Consider the following 22,072-nt stretch of genomic DNA (forward strand, 5'->3'; position numbering starts at 1 on the left):
GAGGCAACAGCGCTAACCCCTGCGCCGCCGTGCCGCCCGTCAGCTGTAATATTCAGTTTATATTGCCTGAATTAGTGAACGTGTATTACCTCTAAATTTAGCTTGTATTGGCTGGAATTATCAACCTTTATCAGCAGTACTATTAAGCCTTTATCATCTATGATATTTAGTCTACATCAGCTGTAATAATCAGCCTATATCAGCTGTAACATTCAGCCGATATTGAATGTAAATATCACCCTATTTAAGCTGTTATATTCACCCTATATCAACTAAAATATTTAGCCTTTATTGTGTGTAATAGCCTGTATCATCTGCAATATTCAGCCTATTTCGTCTGTAATAGTCAGCCTATATCAGCTAAAAAATTCAGAATATTTAAGCTGTATTATTCACCCTATACCATTTAAAAATTAAATGCATTGTCTGCAATATCCTCTGAAACATTCTGCCTATTTTTTCTGTAACAGCTGGTCTACAAAGCATCTGTAATTTTAAGTCTATATCAACTTTGACATTCAGCCTATGTCATCTGTTATGCTCAACCTATATCAGCTGTGATACTGGCCTTTATCTGCAATAATATTTAGCCTTTATTGGCTATTAATATTGACCTATATTGGCTTGAAATATCAGCCTATATAGCTGTAATATTCATGTTGTATATTCTGTAATTATCAGTCTATGTTAGCTGTAATATTCAGCCTTTATCAGCTATGATTTTGACCTGTATCTGCTTTGACTTTCAGCCTGTATCATCTTCACATTGCCTATTTTGAGTATAGTTGTCGGCCTTTATCATATGTAATAGTCTATATCAACTGTAATTATCAGCCTATATCAGCTGTGCATTTCTCCCATATGTATGAAGAAGTTTGTGGAGTTTTTGACAGGGGAAGAGACCTCCATCAGTAAAACTGTCTTAACGACAGATGTTTTGGTCTGAACTTGATTTATTTATTGCTATTGTTATAATCAAACAGGAATTTACATATCAGTATAATTGAGATTAAATATTTTTTCAAACATTTTCAGCAGCAGCAGGAATACTGTCGAGTTAAAAATATGAAAGAAGATCAGAAGTGTCTGTATGATTCGATACAGTAAATAATTAAAAGCAGATGGTATCATTTAAAAATACAGTAGGTAGACGTTGGTACTGCCATCTCACAACAAAGGGAAATACTGTAGATTCTGATGACCCTGTCTGGCTGTTACTTAGTTTGTTGTACTAATATAGTAATCATGCTGGTAGTGGGGGGATGCTGTGATTTGGGTGTGGAAGATCACTGTTTGCATAATCTTGTTTAAATTGGTTTGACAGGACCAAAAAAAAAAAAAAAAAAAAAACACAAAACGGAACTATATCTTCAAAAACTAGCATTAACTCTAGGTTTTACAGAAATGGCAACCAATGAATGAATAGTATGCCCTAGTATTCATTATGCATGAAAGTCATTGTTTTGTTGAGACTTCTAAGAAGCATTGATAGTTTTCCTTTTGTCATGTTTTATTTCAAATGTCAATGCGGCTTCTGTGAAGTTGTAATTTGTTTCCCATTCAAACAAAATGTAAAGATAAAACTTTATGTTTGGAATAAAAAGAAAATTGCAAACATGAGATGATATTAAAGTGTTAAAAATTGAGGGAGAAACACCAGTCAAGACAGGAGAAATGCTCATGATGCATTTGCACTCGGCTCGTGAAAATGAGTAAAGGTCAAACTACAAAACAGCCAAAGTTCAACTGACCCCTGGAATGTGAACACATATTTTCTTCATGGCTTGATATCTGAGAATTTAAATCAATATTTATTCTAAAACCCAGATGAAAAAGAGACATTTTTCTTGTTTTCAATGATATAACACCATAGCAGTAGTTGCATTGATTAATGCAGTTTACAGACTTTCATAGCTGTCTAGCTGTAGTCTGAGCTCATTTAAAGGGATATTTCAGGATTTTTAAAGTTGGGTCGTATGAGACGCTTGGCTATAGTAGTGGCATTAGCCTCCAGTGATTTCAGTGAAAGTTGCTCCTGTGGTTATTATGTGCTCAGAGAGATTTTACGTTAAAAGAGGCCAAGAAAATATCTTGGCTGTGTCAAAAACGTACAAAATGAGTCATTTCTCCCCAAAAATACCCTCTGTGTCAGGCACTAATTTATGATGTAGCTTTCACCATTTTGTCTCCTTCCACTGCGCACTGATCCTCTGATCAGCTGTGTGGCTCTGCAGGCTTCTAAAGGAATAATAACACTACTCCAAGCTAAAACAAAGGTAATATGAGTGATTTTGACTCAAGTGATGATGATATGCTGTTTACTGGGGATACGGGAGGATATTTGTTTGAACCAGAGTACACCGAAGAAAAACGTATACAAAACGAGTCATGTAACTCCTTCAGAGTAGTCATAGGTGTCTTGGTGGCCTCTCTCACTAGTCTCCTTCTTGCACGGTCCTTCAGTTTGTGAGGACGGCCTGATCTAGCTAGATTTACACATGTGCCATGGTCCTTCCATTTCTTATTGATGAATTTAACTGAACTCCATGTTCAGTGCCTCTGAAATGTTTTTGTATCCATCTCCTGACTTAAACTCTTCATTAACCTTTTCTATGAGTTGTGTGGAGTGTTCTTTTGTCTTCTTGGTGTAATGGTAGCCAGGAATACTTATTAAGCAAGGTTAAACATCCAAGGGGATGAATTCTTTTTATAAGCACTGGCCATGCCACAAACAGACTCCATGTAAACAGTGAATTTCTTGAGAAAGGAAAGAGAGCTGTGAACGTGTCTCTGATGAATCACCGTATTATGGAGTGAGTGAATAAAAGGTGAAAGAATCAGGAGTGTTGGTCCCGCTCCGACTGAAAACACTCTTCACCTTTAGAGGAGATCATTAGCCTCGTTACTGATCACCTTTCAGATTTCACTCTCTCCAGTCTGAACAAACACAGCAGTCGCTGTTGAGCTTACCCACATCCCTCCTCTCTCTCCCTGACTCTCAAACACACACTTTCACAGCTCATCTCCCACTGCAGCTGTGCTGCTCAGACGACTGTGTGTGATTGATTTCTGTGTCTCCGTTTCGGCTGCGAGCGCGGACGTTTATTTTCCATTCAGCTTAGCGAAGTGTCTCCAGCTATCTGCTCGTAAGCTACGGGCATATGGAGCAGCTACAGCAGGCTACTAATGCATGAGACACAAAAAAATCACAGACTTAAAGCAAGACTGGAGGGAACAGCATTAGAGAGAAAAAGGGACTCAAGCTTCAACAATACAGAAGGTTTTTACAAGAACTGAAGGACAAATAAGAATTTAAGTATTCTTTAGGGATCAATGGACAAAACAGGTGAGGGAAAGAGAAGTTAGAAGTTAACAGCAGCAGATGTGGCCTGTTTATAAGACACAGTAAACCAGCACGTGATCAGCATATTAGCACAGACTTAGCTCAAGATTGAAGGAAAATGAATGAATGAGATAGGAAAAAGTGACCGAAGATTAGTCAATAATAGGTTTCTACAGGTGCTAACAGCAAAAAAATAATCACTTCAGCTTCCTTTAGGGATCAATGCTGCTGATTTTGGGTCCAAGTCCCCACTTCTGACCAAAGTCAGCAAAGGCCTGATTATCAGATGCTTCTTAAACAGATTTCCTTGAGTGAACTGTCCTCCTGAACGCTTGGAAGAAAATCAGAGCTGCTCTAAAAACGTAACATGTTCAATATCTAGGATAAGAGAGCTTGTGGCGTGAGAGAACACCATGGACAACTGAGGATGCAAGGAACATCACACAATCGAGCTGATGAGGAAAGAAAGAGAGGGACAAAGGTTTGAAAAATAAAATGGATGTTTAATAGGCCTAGAGGCAAAAACATTTCAATTCAGTGATGACAATAAAAAGAAAAAAAAAAAACAGTGATGGAAGCGTCTAAAGCCAGACTTTGTTTCAAACTACAGCAAAAGCATTGTGTGTTTTACACAACATGATAGACCAGCATGTCATCAGCAAACAAATGCAAATATAACCAAACATAGACAAAAGCATCATTTAGGGCAAGACATGGTGAAATAGTGAAAAAGAAGGGAAAAATCAGAGGGGAAAAAAGGTTAAAAATTAATAACCAATTATATGAAGAAAAAAAATTGCTTTGTTAGTTTTATTGTAGCATTTTGGAAAATACGTCTTTCTGAATTCCTTCTTTCTTTTGAAATCTTTCTTTTAAATTTCTTTCTTATGGTATTTCTTTCTGTAGTTCTTTCTTAATTTCTTTCTTTTGGTATTCATTTCACATGGAATTTCTTTCTTTCACAATATCTGTCTTTCTGAGATACTTTTTTCTTTCAGAGATTCCTTCTTTCATTTGGAATTTCTTTCTTTGGAAGCTTTTGTCTTTAATAATGAATTTATTTATCATTATTTCTGTCAGATTCATTCTTTCTTTAGTATTTTCTTTCTTTTAGAATTTTGTTCTTTATTTTGGAGTATCTTTCTTACAGCCTTTCTCTCTTCTGTAATGTCTGTTTTCTGGAGTGACTTTGTCTTTTAGAACTTTACATATTCCTACCAGAATTTCTTTATTTAAGAGGCTCCTATTTATTCCAGATTTTTTTCTTTGGAAACTCTTTCCTTCTTTTCAAAGATTTTTCACCCTCTTTATTTCTTGTTTGTTTTTTTCTTTCTTTTTTAAATTCTTTCCATGCGAATTTCGGTCAAAATTTCTGTCCTTCTCTGGTGTTTTCTGTCAGAATTCTTTTTTTTTTCATTCTTTCTTAGTTTCTTCCTTAGTTTTTTGGAATTTCTTTCTTTTTTTTCTTTTCAAATTTCTTTCAGAATTTCTTTCTTTCAAAATTTCATTCAATATTCTTTCTTTCTTCTGTAATTTCTTCCAGTCTTGCTCTTAAACAATGTTTCTTTGCAGACGATCTGCTAGTTTATCGCACCAAATAACAGACTTAGTTCCTAGTCTGTAATTCAGAAGAATTTCCTGCATTAACGTATTTTTCCTTCCCCTCCATTTCAACAAAAAAATGGACAAAAATAACATTGAACGAATTTGAAGCAAGATGTTTCAGACACAAGAAAAGCTCTTTTTCTTTTATTATGATGAACACGTAGATTATCAACAAAAACACTTATGAATACAGAACTGAAGCAGGAATAGAGGAGAGAAATAAGAATGTGATTGATTTAAAAAGATGAAGGCATAAAAGTACGATATTTTATTCATCTGCGGCAAAAGCCTTATCTTTATATGGCTCACTGAACCAGCAGATCTACAGCAAATAAACAAGCACATACTTAGATTAAGACTGGAGAAGGAAAAAATGGCCAAAAATTCAATTTTCCACAGTTTTTTAAAATTAAAAATTTCAATAAAGGTTCAGTGAGTCAAAGTTTAATGTTCTGAAATGCATCAACAATATAATAAGAGTTTTTCATTTGTTTCATTATCCAGCAGTTTGTTGGCAAAATAAAATCTTACAAGTAGGAAACATAGAAGCACAAATTTAGATTTAAAGCAAGACTGAAGGGAATTACATGAGAAAGAGGTAATAAGGGGATGAGGAGTGGATTTTTAAAGTGCTAGATATTTTAAAAAATCCACTTTTGACTTAAAAAAACAAACAACTGAGGTAAACAAAGAAGGAGTAAAAGCAAAGATGTTAGTTTGCACTGCAGCAAAGACACCGTGTCTTTATGAGGCGTGATAAACCAGCAGATCGTCAGCAAAAGAGGGAAAATATGGCCTCTTTATCTGGCTGTGAGGAGGAAGTTAACAGCAGACAGGGAGGGAAAGTGAGACAAAAAAGGGAAAACCGGCGCGGTGCCCAAAGCAGCAGCTGCTTTGAAACAAGCGGCACATTAGAGCAAAATACCCCGAGACACAGAAAGCCCTCGTAACTTCTCACTTCACTTCCAGCATCTCTGAAGGCCTGTAAAAGAACACAGTTACAGTTTTGAGGCTTTTTATGGAGAAACGTATACTAAAAGTGTGTTTTTTTTTCACAGGTAGGAACATTTAGAGGATGAAGGAGTGGAGTGGATCACTTTAGCAGCGTGACTGATTCACTGCCAGCTGAGAACACAGGAGATTTTATGTCTTTGTTGAGTACGAGATGGTCCATTAACTCTGCTTTGAGTGAGATTTTTAGCGCTCTGTTTGGTGGTAAAAATAAAAATGTGGTAGGAATCTCAAAGTCGTCCCTGGAGAGTCTTTCTCGGCTCACTTTTATTTCTTTTCTATCAGACACGTTTCAGTGTGGCTCTGTTAGAGACTCGTACTGCTCTCTTTAAACCAACATAGAGTTATATGGACTGAACTAACAGTTTGGATTCATTAATGCAATTTAGATTTAGTAAAATACTTAATACCAACTCAAGGCTTGACTGAAGGCTAAATATAAACTTGCTGTTTCACCTCATACGTGCATATGTGTCATAAGTGGTGTAAAACTGGGCAGTATGGGTAAAAATTTTATATCCAATAGTCTCTAATATCAAGGTATTACAAAATTAGAAGACATTGAAATGAATATTCAGGTGTTGCAAACCCCTCTTTTCAACTTAAACAGTCCTATAATGGCATTCTGAACTCATGTCTGAGTATAAGATCACAGAAGAAAATATTTGTCTTTGTAACAGCTCCTGTTTAAGTTTCATTTCTCTCCTGTTGTGGTGAGCCAAGCTACTACTGACAACACCACATTTCCTAAAGTGGGCACTTACAATAAAAGCACTTGAACAAAATAGCAACTGCAGGCTTTTATTGTGAAGAAATAGCTGGAAGTAGCATGTTTATGATTAATTAAATGTAATGTAGCAGAGGTACCGGTGAATGTATGGAGCTAAGGTGTTTACAGCTGTTTCTCTGACTTCATTCTTTGACTCATCATGGACTTAACCCATCAAGACTGACTTTGTCGTATGTGACAAGTAGAGACACGTTACAAAACAAGTTCAGTAACTTTTGAACCAGTAATCATAGCCACTTACCTTTTTCCCCTACGTAAGCCGTCTGTTTTGACGTTCTAATGACGCTTTCCATGTCTTTGTAGCCCTTACATATGCTTCTCTAGCCAGCCTGGAACTTGGGTGACTTTCCAAGCATTTAACAATTAAATCCACACCAGAAACGTCGTTATTCAATGTCTTTTTTCAATTTTTTTAATCAGTTTTTCAATAGTTTCTTCAGCTAATGGCTAATGCTGTCTGCCATATTGTGAGTGGGCTGTGACGATCAATGGCAGGCTGATTCGTCGTTGTGTCATACTTTGCAAACTGCACATACATATTCTTAAGTAGACAGGACAGCTCAGTTGAATCATCAACTTTTAAAAACTAAATTTATGTAATGCTGGCAGGTTTGACAGACATGTTCATCTCAGAGCAGACTACATAAAAGTAGAGAATTATGGAGTCGTGTCCTCAGTTTTTCTTTAAAACTTTGACCCGTTGCTGTCTCTGCTGTTGCGTTCGCTCTTACATCCCTTCTGTCTCTACACTGCCCCTTCAAACATGTGCCTTCGACATTAAGGTCAATTGTTGAGAACAGGCACAGCTGTTCGAACCATAGCATAGGGCGAATAGTTTACAAGTATATATCTAGCCTTTGAAAATGAACAGCCATTAGAAAACCATGGCTGCATTCACAGCGCTCTGATCATTGAATTCAGGTGTTTCAATCAGACCTTTTGCCACAGGTGTATAAAATCAAGCCCCTAGCCATGCAGTTTCCATTTACAAACATTTGTGATACAAAATGGGTCATTCCTAAGAGCTCAGTGACTTCAAGTGTGGCATTTTGATGTTTGCCAACTTTGCCACAAGACGGTTCATGAAATTTCATCCCAGCTGGATGTTCCACAGTCAACTCTGAGTGACAGTAATAGACTGTGTGACAGGAGCTTCATAGAATGGGTTTTCATGGCAAAGCAGCTAAATGCAAAGCATTGGATGGAGTGCTGTAAAGCTGTGGTTCTCAACTGGACTAGCCTTGAGACCCACCACAAGTTCCGTAATGACAAATTGTGTCCCAAGTTTCTGATAAATTTGCCAACCAGTTGGATTTATTTAACAAAATATGGTGCTGTTTGGAAACCCTGAATGAAATGTGACAGATCAAAGATATGGAAGGAGGTGAGATATATATTATAAAGCAGTGGCTCTCAGTTTTCAGAGGGTCGCAACTCGGTGTCTGAAAAAAAAAAAATGGTGGCAAAAGTCCTGAAGTCCTTATTGGACATGCATCAATAGAGTTTATTCACCCTGTTTTACTGTGAAATTGGGTAAATTTAAATGTTTGATCAATATTTCAGTTAATTTGTCTCCTCCTCTTGCAATAAATGACTACTTTTTCTATGATAATGAAGTAATTTCACAAGTTCTCTGGAAAGTTAGCAAAAATTGACTCATAATGATGGGGAAAGAGGGTATTAAATTTGTCAGTTTTGTTCCTTTTCTTTTTTATACCAGGTGTTTTGGTTCAATCATGATCCAAACTGCAACATATTCAATTAACTAAAAATTTGTTGTTGAAAAGTTTTTTTAAAAACTTGGGTCGCGATCTGTTGTAAGACAGACTGGTGGGTCCTGAGGCCGGACCAGTTGAGAACCACTGTTATAAAGAATAAAGAATTAGAGTGCCACTGAAGATTTTGGAAAGTTTCAGGAAAAAATCCTATTTAAAATCCACAAAACTTTCTGAGAAAATTCACTAAAATTCCCTTTTTCATTGAAAATGTCTGAAATTTCACTGGAAAAGACTGCTTAAAGTTTGCGGGGAAGTTCTTAAAAGTCTCTCTTTCCTTGTTAAACTGTGATAGATTTAGAGGAAAATCCCAGAGAAGACTACTAAAGGTTTTTTTGGGGGGGGCATTTCCTGACCTCCACCCCATCAAGCACCTTTGGGATGATCTGGACTGGAGATTGCGAGCCAGGCCTTCTTGTCTAACATCAGTGACTGAACTCATAAATGTACTACAGAATGAATGGGCACACATTCCTACAGAACCACTCCAGAGTCTTGTGGACAACCTTCTAAGAAGAGTGGAGGCTGTTATAGCTGCAAAGGGGGGCCAACTCCATATTAAAGCACATGTATTTGAATGCATAGACTCACCAGTAAACTGAAGTTATATCTTTTGCTGCACATATTTCAGGCTTTAATAGAGACTGCTCCCTCTAGTCCTGATCCCTGCAGCTTTGCTTCATGCTCCCCAGAGGATGAAAACAACAATATAAGTTGACCCATGATTCCTGTTGCACCCGTACCAAGCAAGCATCACAGCATATATGAAAGAGCCGGTAAAATCTAACAGACAAATGTTGGTGTTGTCTGAGCTTTTCATGCTGCTCAGAGGAAGCCCAGAGGACTCTTTGTTTGCCAACATTAGCATAAGGCCTTATTTTATTTATTTTGTGCTTCTTTTGTTCCCTTTTCCCCACTTTTCTCCTCTCCTTTGTGTTTGCTCTCGTCTTTCTGTCTGGGCAGAGCGACAGAAGGCAGGAAAGACGGCGGCACGAGCTCCTCAGTCTTTTTATTTCTCCGACTTGATGCTTTTATTGACTCAGCATCAGTGGCATCCGTCGTCGCCGAGCAGCCACTAAATCATACACACTGGTCGCTTCATCCTTGTCACACACACTGTGAAGTCTGCATCTGTGTGTGCCTGTGATTGATCTTTATTTTCTAGAGCTGCTTTCTAACTCTCAGGGTTTTGTGCTGCGATGTGCAGTTTGCCGTTAGACGACGATTCTGAGACGGCGAGCTTCATTTTAAATGTGATGCATCGTTTTGTGATGGGAGAGAAAATATATAAGCCACCATCAAGATACTATTCAGTGACAGAAACACTGAGAATAAGCACCACGCCAGCAAGCAATACATTTAAATTAACGACTGAAATGTTCCAGAAAGCGTCATTACTGTAGACATGCCAGTTAATGTAGACAAGAAGGAGGAAACCTTTATTTTAGCTTCCTTTTCCAGGTAAAAGATTAAAGTTTGACTGACGGAAACTAAATACAACATGTAAAATTATGGTCCACAATTTCCTTCACCTGAGTCTTCCACACTCATGCCACTCAAACAGCAGCTCAAACTCAAAAATCTTCACTTAATTGCACTAGTATGAACCATTTTTAAGAGTTTAAAATGAGAGCTTGCCAAATCAGTACTGCTGACTAAAACTATCCACTTATTTTTGTCGATACTCCGATAGGCTAGAAAGGATATTTCTGATGTTTAATTTGTCTTGCAACAAATTTAATTCCTTTGTTTTGCACTTGAGGACTGTAAAGCATAAAGGGAAGGAGAGGAACAGTGGTGTGGTTTCCCTTGGTATGCAGACAGTTGCCTACCAGTTTGTCCTATAGTCACAGCAACTGACTTTTTTTTCTCCTTTGTTGGCCCGAAAGCCCGCTGGCCAAGCAGGGGAATCTCTAGTGTCCCCACATGTCAGTACACTTTTGAAATACAGGTGGAAATGTAGGACTCACCCACACTCTGACACAAATGAAAATTTCCAAATGACTGTGTTACATGAGTCTTAAGAAAATTCCCAGACGAGCTCCCAGCATGTTGCAACCCTGTCCCAGGGGACGAAACAAATGAATGACTTTAAAGTCAGACCTTTGTCTTGAACTGTTAATTGTCTCTATATTTGGTCCCTATTTCACCAATGAGTAGTGTAAGAAAAAGCTTTTTTTCCCTTTCAACTAAAACAAAATAAGCAGGACTAGCGTCTCATGTCAACTTGCAGCAGGCCGACAAAGCACGGCACTTATGTCATATTTCATCATTAAGCTGGTCGTCTTTACTGTTTGCACTTCTGTTCAAAAAGACAACAAAGAAGCTTTTTTTTTTTTTTTTTTACAGCAGAGGAGTATCTATTATAGCTTTATCTTCTTACCCTTTGGTGTGTGTTTTTGTGCAGGATTCCTGGACTGGGTACCGAAGAAGATGCAGCGTGTCGGATGCATGGAGCTGCTCAACACGGTGCAGAGGAGAGTGCAGCCCAAGTTACACGTGTTTGGACACATTCATGAAGGTACATGCAAATAAATCACCTCAACATGCTAACAATACTGGGATTTGAAAAAAGGCACCTGGAAAAATCAAAAGCAAATTTTTACTGAAGAGGTTAACTGTTAATTGTGTTATTTAAAGTGTTGTATTTTTCACCTACAGGTGCAATGACTCCCATAGAGATAGACTTATAAAGTTGCAAAGTGTACACTAAATGAAAAGATAATGTACAGTGCTTAACAAATTTATTAGACCACCCTAACCCTAACCAAAGTAAGGTTTATGCCACAGCTAAATTAACAGCATTGGTAATTACCAAAATCATTTTTTATGTTTCTGCAATGGTTAATACACCAATATGTAGAAGCTCTTTAACCCAAATGAGATCTTTAATGCTAAAATAGAATTATTATTGTTATCCATGAATTTTCAAATTTACTGATTTACAAATAAACTGAAAAAATAGTAAAGCACACTAATATTTCTCGAGTAATATGTCAAATTAGTTATTTACAGCATTCTTGAACAGGAAAATGAGTTTTAGTGGTTGAATGTTATGCTTGATTCATTTCTGAACTCTCAGAGAAGCCCAGTGAGCCGGCTCAAATTTGGGTGAATTCAGTTTGAAATTCCTCATTCCTGTTCAAAATGGTAAAATGTGGAGAGCTCACTGAAAAGGAAAGAGTCCGCATTAAAGCACTTCATAATGCTGGATGGTCTCTGAGACAAATATGATAGGTGGTCTAATAAATTTGTTAAGCACTGTATAAACTGAATTATAATGTATTAATTCACCCATCGAATGAATGTAAAAACACGGGGGGGCTAATATTGATGGAAACAGAGCTTGCTTACTTCTTTACTTAAGCAGTTTTAACTGTCAGTATGAACTGTGTAACATTTTGGGATTTTTTTTTAAGTAATTTTAGTCTTCTCCTTTTGTAAATTAATTATTATTATTATTATTAGTAGTAGTAGTAGTATTTTTATTTATACTGACCAGACACACTCATGGTAAGGAAATTAAAGCTTGGACCCAAAGGGGCAAGGGAAGGATGGATACTATAATATCATATTAATAATAATAAGAAGAAGATGAATTGAAGCTATATAATATGTAAAAACTCATACAGGTTTAAGTCTGAACCTGTCTGTTAATAGCCCAGGTGGAAATCTGTTATTAGTCCAGGTGGAAGTGAATAATTAAAACGGAGATGAAGCCAGATGAAATGGTTTCTCTGTTATAAAGAATTTGTGATGATGGTCGAAACAGATGATGTGCAGATGGTTTGAATAGCTGTGAAAAACAATCAACTTTTGAAAGTAAGAGATATTTTCATATATGAATTTTAATCATCTGGAAAAAGAACGTGCCCCGCATTAAAATGGGAAAATAACCCCAGAAACGCATCATAAATCACACATTGGAGTATCTCTTATATATATACTTTTGTCTGAATATAATAATAAAATAAATTGCATTTGTTGGATTTATCTATGTGTGAAAAACAGTGGCTATAAAAAGCTTTTGATTGACCCTTTTTTGATTTTATGAAAAAATAATGGTCAATAAAATTTTGCTTAGAAAATTAGAAAATTAGAAAATGGTCTAATGTCAACGTGAATACAGTTATCTACAAAGAAATGTTGATTAAACAAAAAATATGTAATTCAAAATAGGTGAAATCAACTTGAGTTCATCAAAAGGCATGTAGGTCAAGTTTTTTGATCTTATCAGACCAAAATGGTGCTTTTCAACCTTCAGACAATCACTATGGTTGGTGACATCACCACAAACACACCGTCCTCACTGTTAAGAATGGTGGTGGCAGCATCACACTGTGGGGATGCTTCTCAGCATCCTGGAAGGCTTTTAAAGCTAGATGGTAAAATGAATGCAGCAAAACATAGGAAAATACAGATCTTATTTAGTCTGCAAAAGAGCTACGGCTTGGGCGAAGATTTATTTTCCAGCAAGACAATGACCCAAAGTAAACAGCAAAAGCTGATCCCTGTGCAACCTGACAGAGCTTGAGCAGTTTTTCAAAGGAGTTAAACTGGAGTATCCAGATGTGCAAGTGTGATTGAGCTTATCCACACAGACTCAGTGCTGTGTTTGATACTGACTTTTCAGAGGTGAATATTTATGCAGTAACCTAATTTTACCTCACATATTTTTGTTGATTTAAGAGTACATTTAGGAAATTTGTTTTCACGCTGACATTAGAGAAGTTTTTTCAGTAATGTCTTTTTTGGCAAAGCAGCGAAATTATATTGACCGTGATTGATTTATAAAATCAATTAAAGGGTAAAACAAGGGGATGAATGAAAGTTACACAGAAATGAATTAAAGACAAAAAGGTGAATGTTCTGTTTTTTGTTTTGTTTTGTTTTTGTCAAAAAAGGCAAATTATATCAACAATGGTTGATGTATAAAATCAATTAAAGGGTAAAACATCCAAGGGGATGAATACGTTTCATGGGCACTGTAAGTAATTCATTGACCTACCCTGATCTTGCTGTCAGTACAGTAGAGGTGGGCAGTATCAGTATTGGCACTGGTATAGTAGGAGGACAACACTGGTTTAAACATGTGATATGTTGAAGTGCACACGCTGATAACTGAAATGCGTGTCACTTGTTTGTGTCTGTGTCTGTATGTCTGTAATAACAGTAACAAACAGTGAGTGTGCTCCCTCTGCAGAGCGTCTCTGTCGGCCTGTCTTTAACACAAGCTGTGAGCTGCAATGGATCGACTTGTTTTTTTCTTTAACGCAGCACTGCGGTGACTGCTTTAACTCATCACTTGCATCTCTCACAAAAATTCGAACTAGAATTTCACATACACCAGTCCCTTATCATCAACCATAAAATGTTCCTTTAAACCACTGGTTCCCAACCTGGGGTCTGGGACTGCCGATGGGGGGATAAGAAAAACATGCATAGGCCTTTTTTTAGGGTTATATCAGTGAAACAATTAAAATCTATGTTATAATTTGGAAGCAATTTCTCCCTTTTCCTCTCTCTTGCGTCCACGTTTCTTAGGTACATGTAGGGATGGGGGGGCTCCAAGGAAAAATGGTTGGGAAACACTGCTCTAAACGTAACTAGATTTTAAAAATGTCAAATTGTTATTGTATAACTCAAAAACGAGGATAATCTCATGAGCAGAGGCATAACGTCGATAGATTTAAGAAAAAAGTGTAAAACTTGGGTTCAGAATATGAAATGCAGCTGGAGAAAATTATGTAACACAGAAGTAATGATGACTTTACACAAAAACCTGTGAAACCAGGGTGTGCCAAATGAAAACACGAGGACAACAAATGCATAGTCCAAACAAAGACAACACAAGGTTAACCCCTGTGTTTTTTTGAATGACTTTGAATATATATGGCCAAAAAGTCTAAACACAGAAATGGGTGATAAATCTTATGTATGCTTTATCCTGAGGCAAACCAGACCTGACTGAAGTTTTAAACAAGAAGTGGACTGTGACAGCTATAAACACCATAGCTCCGTACACTTACTAGTATCTCTGCTAAAGCTAAGTTAAGCTTAAGATGCAAGAATAGTTAACAATTAAAGTCTGTTCTGGTTAATTTTACTAGAGTGATTTTATTGTGAGCGCCCACATCAGGACATGGGGAGTTGCCAGTAGCGGCTTGACACCTCAGCAGGAGAGAAATGAAACTTAAACCCCAGGCGCAGTTACAGAGACATGAACGAAGACAGACTAATGAAATCATTCTCTGTGGTCTTGTTCAGTACACATCACAGGTTTGTTTTAGGAGGAAAAGGGTGTGGTAGTATCTAAATATGCATTTAAATGTCCTATTTCTTTTAATTTAATAATACTGTTGCTGCAAAAATGTAAATAAGACAATAAACTCTGATCAAAGTGTTGTCATGTCTTTACATCAAATATCTCAGTTAATCACAACGACAGATGTGTAACCTCAGAGAAGATAGAAATACTGCAGCTTTATAAAGGAAATGGTTAAAGTGTAAATTAAAGAATAAATGAGCCTCTTAATGCCTATCAGCATTTCATCCAGGTCAGAGAGGGCAGAGAGGCCAAGTCCCCTGACTGAAGATTTGCTTATTTCAGGGTTATCAGGTCAGAGTGGAGCCCCTGGAGCAGCCGTCCCTGGGCAGACAGAACCAGATTAGAAACTAGATCAGACTTTCTAACCACAGAAATCGACTGAAAGCTGCTTATGAGGAGAGAGAGATTCATACAGACATAAATTATCCCCTCTGTGTTTTTATATTCATGGATTCCAAATCTAAAAAGGAGCAACGCAGACACGCAGAGTTTTGTTCCAAGAGCTGCAGAAAGTGACACCTACACTTAACAAAATCACTGATGGTGCACAGCCGAGCTGCACTACTTTTTTGGAGATGGTTGTTAACTTATGCTCGACAAAATGGTCACACTTTCAGATGTGCCATTTGGAAGAAACGCTGCTCCAAAGTGGCTCTCGAGCACAGATTTTTTTAGCTGTAGTGGTGTTAGTGTCACACTCTCGTGCATACATTTGCTCAAACTGGATTCTCACAGTTTTTAGAGATGAAGAGGAGCTGTGATACTAACAGCTTTATAGCCACGCTTTGTCTTTTGTTTGTCTGTTTTATTATAAAAACAGACCTCTGTACGTCCTCCAATTTGATCTTAACATGGAATCATATATTGTAGAGAGATGCCCTGGTTGATCAGCAAGCGATCATTATTGACAGATTTCATCTGTCGTAAAGCTCTTTTTGTTGGCTTTTATGCCTTTATTGAGATGGGTTGATTGACTGAGTCAGATACTAGGGAGAGAGAGTAAACTGTAATGTGGCCCTCAGAGCTTGTGATTTGGCAATCAGAGCTCATGATTTGGCCCTCAGAGCCCGTGATGTGGCCCTTAAAGCCTTTAATGGGATCCCCAGAGCCAGTGATGTGGCCCTCAGTCTGTGATGTGGCCTTTGTCAATGATGTGACCCACAGAGTCTGTGATGTGGCCCTCAGAGCGAGTGATGTGGCCCTCAGTCTGTGATGTGGCCTTTGTCAGTGATGTGACCCTCAGAGCCTGTGATGTGGCCCTCTGAGCCTGTAATTTGGACCTCAGAGCCTGTGATGTTGCCCCCAGAGCTTGTGATGTGGCTGTCTGAGTCTATGATGTGGCCCTCCAAGCCTGTGATGTGGCCCCCAGTCTGTGATGTTGCCCTCAGAGCCTGTGATATGGCCTTTAAGAGTCTGTGACATGGCTGCAGAGCCTGTGATATGGACCCTCAGAGCCTGTGATGTGTCCCTCTGAACCTGTAATTTGGACCCTCAAGCCTGTGATGTTGCCCTCTGAGCTTGTGATGTGGCCCTCTGAGTGTATGATGTGGCCCTCTGAGTGTATGATGTGGCCCTCCGAGCCTGTGATGTGGACCTCAGTCTGTGATATGGCCCTCAGAGCCTGTGATATGGCCTCAGAGCCTGTGATTTGGCCTTAGAGCCTGTGACTTGGCCCTCTGAGCCTGTGATGTGGCCTTCACAGCCTGTGATATGGCCCCAGAGCCCGTGACATGGCCCTCAGAGCCTGTGATATGGACCTCTAAGCCTGTGATGTGGCCCTTAGAACCTGTGACATGGCCTTTAGAGCCTGTGATATGGCCTCAGAGCCTGTGATTTGGCCTTAGAGCCTGTGATATGGCCTCAGAGCCTGTGATTTGGCCCTCAGAGCCTGTGATATGGCCTCAGAGCCTGTGATTTGGCCTTCTGAGCCTGTGATGTGGCGTCCACAGCCTGTGATATGGCCCCAGAGCCCGTGACATGGCCCCAGAGCCCGTGATATGGACCTCTAAGCCTGTGATTTGGCCCTCAGAACCTGTGACATGGCCTTTAGAGCCTGTGATATGGCCTCAGAGCCAGTGACTTGGCCCTCTGAGCCTGTGATGTGGCCTTCACAGCCTGTTATATGGCCTCAGAGCCTGTGATTTGGCCTCAGAGCCTGTGATTTTGCCTTCTGAGCCTGTGATGTGGCCTTCACAGCCTGTTATATGGCCTCAGAGCCTGTGATATGGCCTCAGAGCCTGTGATTTTGCCTTCTGAGCCTGTGATGTGGCCTCCACAGCCTGTGATATGTCCCCAGAGCCCGTGACATGGCCCTCAGAGCCCATGATATGGACCTCTGAGCCTGTGATGTGGCCCTCAGAACCTGTGACATGGCCTTTAGAGCCTGTGATATGGCCTCAGAGCCAGTGATTTGGCCCTCAGAGCCTGTGAAATGGCCTCAGAGCCAGTGATATGGCCCTCAGAGCCTGTGATATTGCCTCAGAGCCTGTGATATGGCCTCAAAGCCTGTGATTTGGCCCTCAGAACCTGTGATGTGGCCTCAGAGCCTGCGACATGGCTCTTAGAGCCTGTGATATGGCCTTTAGAACCTGTGATGTGGCCTCAAAGGTTTTTTACTGAATAAGGATGACTTTGTGCTCCTTTAATCAGACAATGCAGCCACCTGTAGGAGGTTTCAGTTCACTACAAAGCTAAGTAGACTGGCCCACACTAAACCAGCTGATATGTAAAAAAAAACACGTAATTCATTCTCTATCAGTATGTGCTGATCTCACTCAAAGATGACCATTGGTGGTAATGGCAGCCATAAAAATAGGGGCATCCATATTTTGGAGGTATCTGCAGAGGATTTGCATTCAGCTGAATCTCTGCTGGAGTCCAGATTTGAGAAGGAAAAACAATGAAATAAGGGGTGCAGATGTCAAGCTGTTAGGTCATGTCATTCCCAACTCTTTTCCCAGCTTCTGACTGTATCCACTGTCCAATCTCTATAGTAAAGGTGTAAAAAGCTCAAAAAAGAAGCAGCAGCAAAAAAAAAACTGGTACAGAAATGTTGGTACATGGATGCATTTTGAGTCTTAAAAATCACAAGACAGCTGTAAAAAAGCCATCTGAAAAAACACTTCAAATGACATTTAGAGACAAGTATGTTCTCCAGTATTTACATTTCTTAACATATTGCAGTGTTCCCATTTAAAGGAATAAATATGGAAGGAAAAAAAAACAAGTTTAAAAAAAATGCTGCAGAAGTTGTGATTCATGACAGCAGACTGGAGAATGAATCACGGAAATATAACAGAGAAAAACAGGTGCCAAATCTGCAGCAAACACTTGGAGGGAGTGTGTGGTGAAAACAAGAGAGAGTGACGAGACAACTGTGGAGTCTTTTCAGAGAGAGCTGAGAAAATAAAAACACAGACAACAGAAAAAAAGTTACAGCCAGTTAAAACAGTGTGGTATTATTAAAACGCATGAAGCAAGAGGAACCTCTAACAACGTGGAGTGGTGGAGCCATGGCTTTAGAGTGATGACACAGAAAAACTACAAAGTTAGGTAACGCTTGAGGATCAGCAGGCGGCTGTTTCCACAAGAGAAGCTCAGAAACACCTGACACTATCTGAAATAAAAAACACTACATGGAGCACCTTTTTAATTCTAAGTAAGCAGCATTTAAACTGTATCTAGTGTATCACACTGACTGGAATCAGGCCTACTATTGCTGCCTCGGAATAACTGAGTTTATTGTGCTTTAGTTGCAAATATTAGGTTGAAAATTTGCTGAAATTACAACATCATGAGATAAAGAGTAATGAAAAATCTGAATTCATGCATGAAATGTCTTTCTGCAAGAGAGCAAGTGAAAATTAAATGGAGACACTTTCTTGAATGGAGTTCAATCCATCTTTTTTGATCCATTGTCAAGATGTCAGGAGAAACCCAAAGATTATACTTTTACTTCAAAGCAATGATAAAATGTTTCTTTGTTGTTGAAACTTTTGAAATCCGTAATCATCAGGATTAAAACAAAAAAAAAAGTCTGAGTGTTTCACTTTGTTTGATATAAATCTGTACAGCATAAACAGACAAAAACCGGCGGGTTAAAACTTTAACCATTTCCCATTCCTCTCCTCTGCAGGTTACGGGATGATGACGGACGGCACCACGACGTTTGTCAACGCCTCAGCCTGCACCGTAAACTTCCTGCCCATGAACCCCCCTATCGTTTTTGACCTACCAAACCCTCGGACCACATGACTAGAGGACGCTCCCCCCGAAACCCCTCCAGCCAATCAGGAGAAAGGAGCCCGGAAAGGTAGGTGAGGTCGGTGGGCAGCGCGAACCGAAATCTGTAAATACGTCACAGGGGTGTGCGTTCGCCGCGACACGGACTGTGTGGAGATGGAGTGGAGGAACTTTTGACGTTTTTGTGCCAACATTTTTTCATCTCCATGCTGAGGGTAAGGAACAAGAGGAAAGAGCGTGGCAAACAGATGTTTTTCTGCACTCTCTTACTGCAATGACAATCTCCTGGATGTCTCTGTCGGCCTTTTTCACAAACTTGAAGTTGAACAACGATGATGCTTTTGCAGGAAAGTTTTGGTTTTGCAGGAGGATTTTCTTCTTGTTTTGAACATTAATTCTCCATCTTTCTTCCTCCTGTTTCTCTCTCGTCCTCGGGCATGTGTGCGTTATTTTTCTCTTTTTTTTTTTGAGCGTATGTGTGAGATCAAAGCGAGCGTGCGAGGGCAGCGAGAGGTCTCTGCCAGGGGCGGTTAGAGAGTCAGGGTGTCAAACATGTTGACACTGCTCCCCTGGGCCTCATTACAGCCCTCATAAGCCTGTTAACCGGCCGAGAGGAGGAAACCACGCGCTGCAGTTCCTCCTTTTTTATCCTCTTTTTCCTCTCGATATTTCACGCTTTGAAGCTCCGGTTTTTAACGAGGATTTCAGGCTTTTTGGACTTGCATAGCACTCAGTGCTCCTTCTAGATTGTTCCTGATTCATAGAAGAGATTGAACATTTTATCCTTTTAAAGAGGCTGTAACTAAATGTACTGTAACTGGTCGATGTAAATGTTCTGTCATTGTAAAGAAGATTTGAAGATTTCCAAGTTGTTGCAATGCTTTTCAAAGAATCCTTGTTAATATTTGTGTGGTTGTAAGATTTCTTTTGCTCTTTCCAAGTAATATAAATGTGTTTTTCTTCTCTGTGAAGCAGGTCGGCTCCATTCTGGACATAATTAACCCTTCATGTCCTGTGTTTTTCTCTCTTTTATTTATTCTGAATTTTTCCTGAATGAGTAAATTCTCCGTGAGCATCTGAATGTGCTCCACATAAGAGGAGCACGCCAAACTTTGATCTCCGTGCTCTCCGACATTATGTTTGAACGCTCCCCGGGGCTGCAGTTTACTCGCTTCACTCTCGCCTCCTCAGCACATCAGTGCTCATTCCGCCGCCTGATGTCTTAATGTTTAAGGAACGAGAGGAAGCGAGGAGCAGAATTTAACACGGAGAAAAACACCGTGTCTGTGGAGAAATGTGGGAGGTGGTGCAGCTGTTAAAGTGTGCACATTGATGCTGACTGTCTGTTAGATTTATGCAAACGAGACGCTGAGCAGTTTAAGACCCTATAAAGAGACGGCACATTGGCTGTTCAACACTATTTATTGTAAAACTTATGAGTTAAGTCTAATAAAAGATAGGCTGAAGGTGCTGTACATGAGACTGCTGCTTAATGAAGTAAATGAATGTACAAAAAGCAACAAAGTATTAAAAAAATAGGATTCCAAAAAAGTTGGGATGCTGTAAAATGTAAAATTAAAACAGAATTTGCAAATCTCATATATCCATATTTTATTCAGAATAGAATATAAACAACATACAAGATGTTGAAACTAAGACATTTTACCATTTTCAAAAAAATAGTAGCTCATTTTGAATTTGATAGTAGCAATGCATCCCAAAAAAGTTTCAGGAGAGGAATGTTGTCCCATTCTTGTCTAATGTAGGATTCTAGCTGCTCAACAGTCCTGGGGGTTCTTTGCTGGATTTTTCCTTTTATGATGCTCAAAATCAGTGGTTCCCAACCTTTTTTTTCATATAATCCCCCTTATTTGTATCCAAGAATAACTTAGCCCCACGCCCCCAAGAAACAACCTGGAAAAAATACGATTAAATTTTAATTGTTTTCAATGACAAAATTCCACCATGATAGGCCTACATACTTATCTTGACTAAAGATTAGGGCTGTCAAAGTTAACACATTATCGCGTTAAGTCAAATTACTTTTAACGCCACTAATTTTTTTGTTGAATGATTAACACATGCAAGTTTTGTGTGACCCTCGACCCATCCCATAGTTTTCAAGATCAGGAAGTGGCACCGTTGTGATGCAGTGCAAGCAAGCAGAAATGGATAAAGGACAGAGACTTTTGAATGGCAGGTTGAGCTTTGAGGTTATGCCAGATAAGACTGAAGTTATTTTCTCCTACTGTGGACATGAACTGAGTTACCAGGAGTTCGTAGAGTCTTAAATAGCCCGTACCACTCGCTGGCCAAGCACACCGCTAATGCAGAGAGCAGCCCCCTTAGTCATGCTGGATTGTTTATAATAAAGAAGCTCAGACAACTCTGCAAGCAGGGATGGGATTTTTGGGGATTTTTTGAAAATATACATTATTTTTGGTGCACCCCCCGGGTACCTGGACCCCAGGTTGGGAACCACTGCTCTAAATCTTCTCTGCTGGTGAAAGGTCCAGACTGCAGGCAGGCCTATTCAGCTGGACACCCTGGACTTTTCTACTGTGAAGCCATGCTGTTGTGATGGATGCGAAATGTGGTTTAGCATCATCTTGCTGAAGTATGCAAGGCCTTCCCTGAAAGAGAAGTTGCCTAGATTAAGGATGTTCCCAGCCCTATTTAACTGACTAGTCTAAAGAGGATATAACGCTTAGAAAACATTCAAATTCATCATTCATTGTGTCAGCGGTATGATGTTAGCCCAATTTACTGTGTAAAGCATGGCTAACATTAGCAGCTAGCTCCACCAGCCTTCTTTCCTCTTTGCAGATAAATATTGTGCTTTGATATGTGGCCTCTTTTCTTTTTGGTTGAGCAAAATCCTCCACAGCCTGCATACCTCTTAATTTCTGTTTCCTAGTTGCAAAAACTGTCAAACAGCGCTGTTCTTACAACATGCTAACCCTTAAGCCGCCCATGTT

General features: G+C 39.2%; 1 protein-coding gene across 1 annotated transcript in view; it reads left to right on the forward strand.

The window, feature by feature from the left end:
- The window catches only part of mpped1 (metallophosphoesterase domain containing 1), a 139,929-nt gene extending 119,261 nt beyond the window's left edge, over positions 1 to 20,668 (forward strand). Inside the window, exons 6-7 of the mRNA XM_041780936.1 lie at positions 10,932 to 11,045; positions 18,988 to 20,668. Coding sequence (XP_041636870.1) covers positions 10,932 to 11,045; positions 18,988 to 19,106 — 233 coding nt within the window. The 3' untranslated portion in view covers positions 19,107 to 20,668. The remainder of the gene's footprint in view (positions 1 to 10,931; positions 11,046 to 18,987) is intronic.
- Positions 20,669 to 22,072: the final 1,404 nt, after the last annotated feature.

The sequence above is a fragment of the Cheilinus undulatus genome, linkage group 23 (genome assembly GCF_018320785.1).
Source record: "Cheilinus undulatus linkage group 23, ASM1832078v1, whole genome shotgun sequence".
NCBI lineage: Eukaryota > Metazoa > Chordata > Actinopteri > Labriformes > Labridae > Cheilinus > Cheilinus undulatus.